The sequence below is a fragment of the Notolepis coatsorum genome (assembly GCF_963971535.1).
Source record: "Notolepis coatsorum genome assembly, chromosome: 9".
Classification (NCBI taxonomy): Eukaryota; Metazoa; Chordata; class Actinopteri; order Aulopiformes; family Paralepididae; genus Notolepis; species Notolepis coatsorum.
The window spans coordinates 7,157,575-7,164,352 of record NC_140173.1 but is presented as its reverse complement, the minus strand read 5'-3'; the positions used below and the strand labels follow the sequence as shown (position 1 = coordinate 7,164,352).

Here is a 6,778-nt window from a genome sequence, read left to right as displayed (position 1 = left end):
CAAGCGCAAGTATAATTCTCAATCTGTAACCTACCGTTGCTTGCTCTAATAATAATAAATCCCTCTAACTAGAACTTTATGTGTCATTGCCGTATTCTTGTGTGGGTGTTCACCAGATATATTCATGTACTGTATGGCCAGTAATTAAAGTACATAACTAAGTAGTGGTTTAATAATACCATACTCTCAATACAGTCAGGGAATTGTACCCCTCAGTTACAATAGGTACTGCTAATACTAAATGAATATGAGTCATGGGGGAAACCACAGCAGTGTAAATTGATTTAAGTTTGTTTTTTAAGTTAATTAGCCAAGAATTATCTAACATGTCATGCTCACTCTATCCCACCATCCCCATTCACTTAGTATTATTCAGTGGGTAAAGTTGACATTGATGTTTGAGTGGTGATTATAATCTTTACAATACCACACTCTTGGTTTACCAGAATTTCACTCTCAGTGCAGCTCATAGACCAAAGAACCATCTGAATATCACATGGAAAAAAACATGCCTTTCATTGCTTTCAATCACGTGGAACCAACGTAGAACATGCATTTTGAGTTTGTCCAACCACTGATCTAAAATGGTAAATGGTGCATTTATATAGGCCTAGTGCTTTTATCCAAAGCGCTTTACAATTTTTTCCTCACATTTACCCATTCACTCACACACATTCACTCACACACATTCACTCACACATTCACACACCGACGGCGGAGGCAACCATGCAAGTGTCTTGCTGAAGGACACTTTGACATGCTGCCCGGGAGAAGCAGAAATCGAACCGTGAACCTCCGGATTACCAGACGACTGCTCTACCTCCCGAGCCACTGTTGCTGCTTCCCTGAGGAGGATCACTTAGTGGGATACATGGCCCCAGCTGTATAGGCGGGAAGTCCCATTTTCTCTGCGATCCAGTGGTTGTAGTTGGTGATGCGTGTGTAAACCCCTGGCTTGTTCCTCTGAGCGCAGCCGTCCCCCCAGCTCACCACCCCGAACACAAACTTACGTCCCGAAACATCACACACCAAAGGGCCACCAGAATCACCCTGTGAGGAGGAGACACATCTGTCAACACTTAACCAAAAAACAAGGCCGATTTATTTAGCAGATAACCTCACACACATCCAAAAACTTGAAAACAGTTTTGCACACATTCGTTTTGTTTGAGAGTAAATTCGTTTGAATAATGGCCACTAGTGATGTCATTGGGGACATCTATGGCTATAGTGAGCGTTTTCCTTATCCTTTACCAGTAATTGTGTCCTTTAAAGTGATGTTTTACAGAATAATTATATGTTTTGGGCTGTTTTTAAGAGCCACATTGCAATTATTTGGATTTGGATTTGGATATCACAATTTCTTTACGCCCTTGTGAGAATGCACCAAAGCTGGTGATGTCTGGGATCTGTGCTGCTAAGATAGTTGTGTCTGTAGCTTTTCCTCTGCTTTATCAAAGAGAGACATTTATATTAGAAGACTTCATTCCAGGTAAAAAGAGCATGTGTGAACTGCAGACGATCTACGAGGGGGCGATCTAGCCCATTCATTACCCTGTATAGCCACGCGAGACGCCTATTATCGGTCCTCGTTCCACAATGGTGGAATGAAATTGGCCGAATCCCGACCAATATTTAGCTGTCGACTAAAAAAAACATTTCTTCAATCAATATCTAAAAAATAATAATAAAAAAGCTGTCCTATACTACCATGTACTCTTCCTACTATACTAATAGTCTTATGTCTATGCACTCAAAACTGCAGCACCCAAGTTTCAGCACTGTTTGATCATTGTTACTCAGCTGAAAGAGTTGTACCCTTGAATTGATTGATTGATTGAAAACTTTAATGAACAGATTGCAGAATGGGTACAGTACAGTACAACTAAATACACACAATTGTTAAGGGGATGCAGACCAGAGAAAAACGTTCGTCTTGTTTACATCAGGGTCCCCCATTTTCAATTCATCATGACATTTATGACATACAGTACTGTTACATTTGTGACATACAAGATATGCAAATATACAGTATTGTTAAACAGAGATCCTAACAGTAAATATATACATACGAGGGGGAGGGAAATGTACATTAGGAGGGGGTGGGTTGGTGGGAGGGTGTTCGGACATTTACGGGGGCCAGTTTAGAATTGCAGCCTCCCATAGGTGCTCTTTGAGAGTGGTTTTGAAGGTGGGTAGGGATTCACATTTTTTTACGGCTGTGGGTAGGGCGTTCCACATTGATGTGGCATAATTGCGAAACGCGTTTAGTCCCTTGTTTGAGCCGAACCTTCCTGATGACTTGTCGTACAGAACTTGTAATTCGCTTTGGATAAAAAAGCATCCCCCCCCCTCCACCCAACCCCCCCCCAATGTACAGTTTCTTCCCCTTCGAATGTATATTTTTTTATTATCTCTTTTTCTTAAACAGTACTGTATATTTGTATGTCATGTATGTCATAAATGTCTTGATGAAACAGTACTGTATATTTGTATGTCATGTATGTCATAAATGTCTTAATGAATTGAAAATGGAGGACCCTGATGTAAACAAGACGAAAGTATTTTTCTGGTCTGCATCCTCTTAGCAGTTGTCTGTATTGAGCCGTACTGTATTGTACTCATTCTGCAATCTGTTAATAAAAGTTTCAATCAATTCAATCAATCAAAGCTAAATGACTAAATGTAATGTAAATGTAATGTAAATGAGACGGGTGGAGTCTGACTCCTTTATTTGGACAGACAAATTTCAACGCACTTAAGGTCTATGGCCAGTTGATCATAGAGATTATTTGCCAAAAGATCAGTGTGTTCCTTTAAGCACATGGGCGACACACACACTCTACAAAGGTCACAGTGTACATGTAGGCTATTTGAAACTTTGGACCAAAATTACCATATTCACATGGCTTATGTCATGCTCAGGATGGGATTCCTTTCCACCCTGTTCCCCGCCATGGTAATATGGTCAATGCAAGCCAAGCTGGTGTTAAATGTACTCACTGTATAGTGAAAACACTGTGATTTAACAAAAGTGCACAAAAGTGCACAAAAGTGCACACACACACACACACACACACACACACACACACACACACACACACACACACACACCCACACACCCACACACACCCACACACCCACACACACACACACACACACACACACACACACACACACACACACACACACACACACACACACACACACACACACACACACACACACACACACACACACACACACACACACACACACACACACACACACACACACACACTTGAATCACCTGGCAGGCGTCAGTGCTCCAGTCAGGACTTCCAGCGCAGAACATGAGCTTCCCATAGTAATCCCTGCGCTTACATGTGCTCTGGGGGAGCAGTGTGACTCTGGCCTGCCTCAAGACCTGTGAGAACTGCCACGCTCCTGTAGGGGTCACAGTCAAAAGAGGTTTGGTTTGGGATGATTGCAAAATCAGCTACTTTACCGTCCAGTATCAAGTCAAATAAAAAAAGATTTCACACAGTATTCTCACCTTGAAATTACTCATATTTTGTTAAAAAAAAACTCTATGGGGGGCGCCCGCCCAAGTGGCGAACCATGTAACGCGCTGCGTCACGAAGCGGCCGACCCGGGTTCGATTCCCGGACCCGGTGTCCTTTGCCGAATGTCTTCCCCCCGTTCTTCCTCTCTCTCGGACTGCCGGGTAGTAAAAACAATAAAAAATCTACCAAAAACATAATAATAAAAAAATAAAAAAACAAACTCTATGGGGTGTAAAATCTATAACATAATTCTGAATCCAGATAGAACCTAATAATTATAAGCTCACAACATTTAAAACACAAAAGAATATGTAATAAATTAATCAGAGGTAAGAATGGCATGCAGTGTGCAGGGGTGTAATGAACAACTGTGGGTGTTGAATGAAGAAAGAGAGAGTCTGATCTCAGCTGGTGTTCAGTTGAAACTAAAGGTTATCTACATACTGTCGTTCTCCTTGCCGTATCCTGCAATGGCACATTCCACCCCTGGGGGCAGCATGGTGAGAGGTGGGGGAAGACACACAGTCCGCACGGTGTCTGTCCGCTCCGCGCACAAGCCCTCTCTGCTCCTGATCTTCAGCAGGGCTGTAATATAGTACACAAACACGCACAGTTGAGTCCTGGGGAACGGTCTGGCACTTAATTAATTCGTATCATTGGTCGGTTGAAATCTTAATACTCTAGCGAGGCCTTTAACCTTGAACTGGAGAGCCTGGACTGGTCAGATGAACTCAATGGTTGAAGAAACATGGCTTGGTTTCAAAACCAAATTTTCAACAATACTAAACAACATGGCCCCCCTAAGAACCACCAGGGTAAAAAATCGCGCTGAGCCGTGGATGCACACTAAAATACTGACCGCTATGAAAACCAGAGACAAAAAATGCTCTGAGTTTCGTAAAAGTCAGTCAAAGCTTACCAAAAGCACAAGCAGTGAACTCCAAGCCCACGTGACTGAACTCAAACTGGAAAAAAACAGACTAAGAAATGACGTAAACTCCATGATCAAAACAGCAAAAAAAAATGTCATCAATGACAAAACAGAGGAAAACAAAAACAGACCACGTAAACTTTGGAAATTACTCAATAACCAACTAGGCTGCAGTAAAAAACTTAAAACCAGATTCTCAAACATAAACATAAAGACGGACAACATGCTCATCACAGACATGCTGGATGTAGCCAATTACTTAAACAGTTTCTTCACAAACATAGCCACAACACTGGTAAACAAACTACCCTCCCACTCAGGGCATTATGGGGTAGAACACATAGTAGCATACTACAAGAACCTAGGGGTCCACAAAGACGACTTCAAACTGGAAATGGTAACAACAGATGAGGTACTCAAAAAACTGAGCGCCCTCCAACCTAACAAGGCTACTGGCCATGACAACATCCCCTCCAAATTCCTCAGAGACTCAGCAGCCGCCATCACCCCAGTCATCACACACATAATAAACCTCTCCATAAAACAGGGACACGTCCCCAAGGACTTCAAAATTGCGAGAGTAACACTCCTGCACAAAAAGGGCAGCAAATTAGACCCAGGCAACTACCGCCCTGTTTCTATCCTTACATCCATCTCGAAAGTCAGGGAAAAAATAGTATACGAACAGGTCGAAAAGTACCTTGCGGAATTTTTTTTATCTACGAATTCCAATCTGGCTTCAGAACAACCCACTCCACTGACACATGCCTTCTCTATTTAAACGACCACATCAAACAAGAGGTGGACGCGGGCAAATACTGCGGCATGGTCATGCTCGACCTACAGTACAAAAGGCCTTCGACACTGTCAATCACACCATTCTGATTGACAAGCTAAAAGCAATTGGTTTTGATAGTCTATCAGTGAGCTGGATGCAATCCTACCTGGAGGGGAGAGAACAGATGGTAGAGGTAAACGGTACCCTATCCCCCCCCCCTCACAGTGAGCTGTGGTGTTCCACAAGGAAGCATACTAGGACCGCTACTGTTCCTAATTTATGCAAATGACATGTCGTCAGCTTGTGACTGCAACTTGTTCCTGTTTGCGGACGACTCAGCCCTGCTGAGCTCTGACAAGAACAAGTTACAGGTTGAAAAAACCCTCAGCTCGGAACTAGGCAAAATCTGCATATGGCTCGCTGATAACAAACTATCATTACACATGGGCAAAACAGAGTCCATTCTCTTCGGTTCAAATAACAAACTCAGCAAGACCGACGGCTTCTCAGTTACAGTGGGTGACAATATTGTCACAAGGAAAGAAGAAATTACCTACCTGGGTTCCATCCTAGAGGCAAATCTTTCCTGTGACAAAATGGCATCCAATGTAATAAAAAAAAGTCAACCAACGAACTCGATTCTTGTACCGGATCTCCTCACTGGTAAACAAGAATACCCTGAAGACTCTGGCAGGAGCACTCATTCAAAGGTACTACGATCTCAAAACAAACTGGTCAGACTACTGCTTGACCTTACTCCTAGAACCCACCTCACCCCTGCCCACTTTGACAACCTAGGATGGCTTAGCGTAGACGACAGAGTACAGCAACTTGCAATGGGCCTGGTCTACAAGATACACTACACGACCAAGGTACCCATGTACATGTCAAAATACTTCCCAAAGGTCAGTGAATACCACGATCACAACACCAGAGGGAGCTCCACAAATCATGTTAAACCCAGATTCGGCTCAAACAAGGGACTAAACACGTTTCGCAATTATGCCACATCAATGTGGAACGCCCTACCCAAAGCTGTAAAGGAATGTGAATCACTACCCACTTTCAAAAACACTCTCAAAGAACACCTACGGGAGACTGCAATTCGAAACTGGCCCCTGTAAATGTCCTAACCCAACCCCCTCCAATGTACAGTAAATGACCAAGTATGGTTTTGTCAATATTCCAATGTACAGTTTTGCTTGTACAGTTGTACAGTGTACCCCTCCTACCCCCCCCACCCCACCCACCAAACCACCTCCAATGTACAGTCCCCCCCCACCCCCCCAACCCCACCCCACCTACCCAACCTCCTCCAATGTACAGTTTCTACATCAAATGTATATACTCTCTTTTCTGGACTCGTTTTGTATCACAAACAGTACTGTATTTGCAAATCTGGTATGTCATAAATGTATAGATGTAGCAGTACTGTCTATCTGTATGTCGTGTATGTCATATGTTATGATGAATTGAAAATGGGGGACCCTGATGTAAACAAGACGAAAGTCTTTCTCTGGTCTG

General features: G+C 43.0%; 1 protein-coding gene across 1 annotated transcript in view; it reads right to left on the bottom strand.

The window, feature by feature from the left end:
- Positions 1 to 855: 855 nt before the first annotated feature.
- Positions 856 to 6,778, bottom strand: part of LOC311234129 (urokinase-type plasminogen activator-like) — a gene marked incomplete at both ends in the record, with an annotated part of 7,525 nt that continues 1,602 nt past the window's right edge. Inside the window, 3 exons of the mRNA XM_084321246.1 lie at positions 856 to 1,050; positions 3,290 to 3,426; positions 3,990 to 4,130. Coding sequence (XP_084177372.1) covers positions 856 to 1,050; positions 3,290 to 3,426; positions 3,990 to 4,130 — 473 coding nt within the window. The remainder of the gene's footprint in view (positions 1,051 to 3,289; positions 3,427 to 3,989; positions 4,131 to 6,778) is intronic.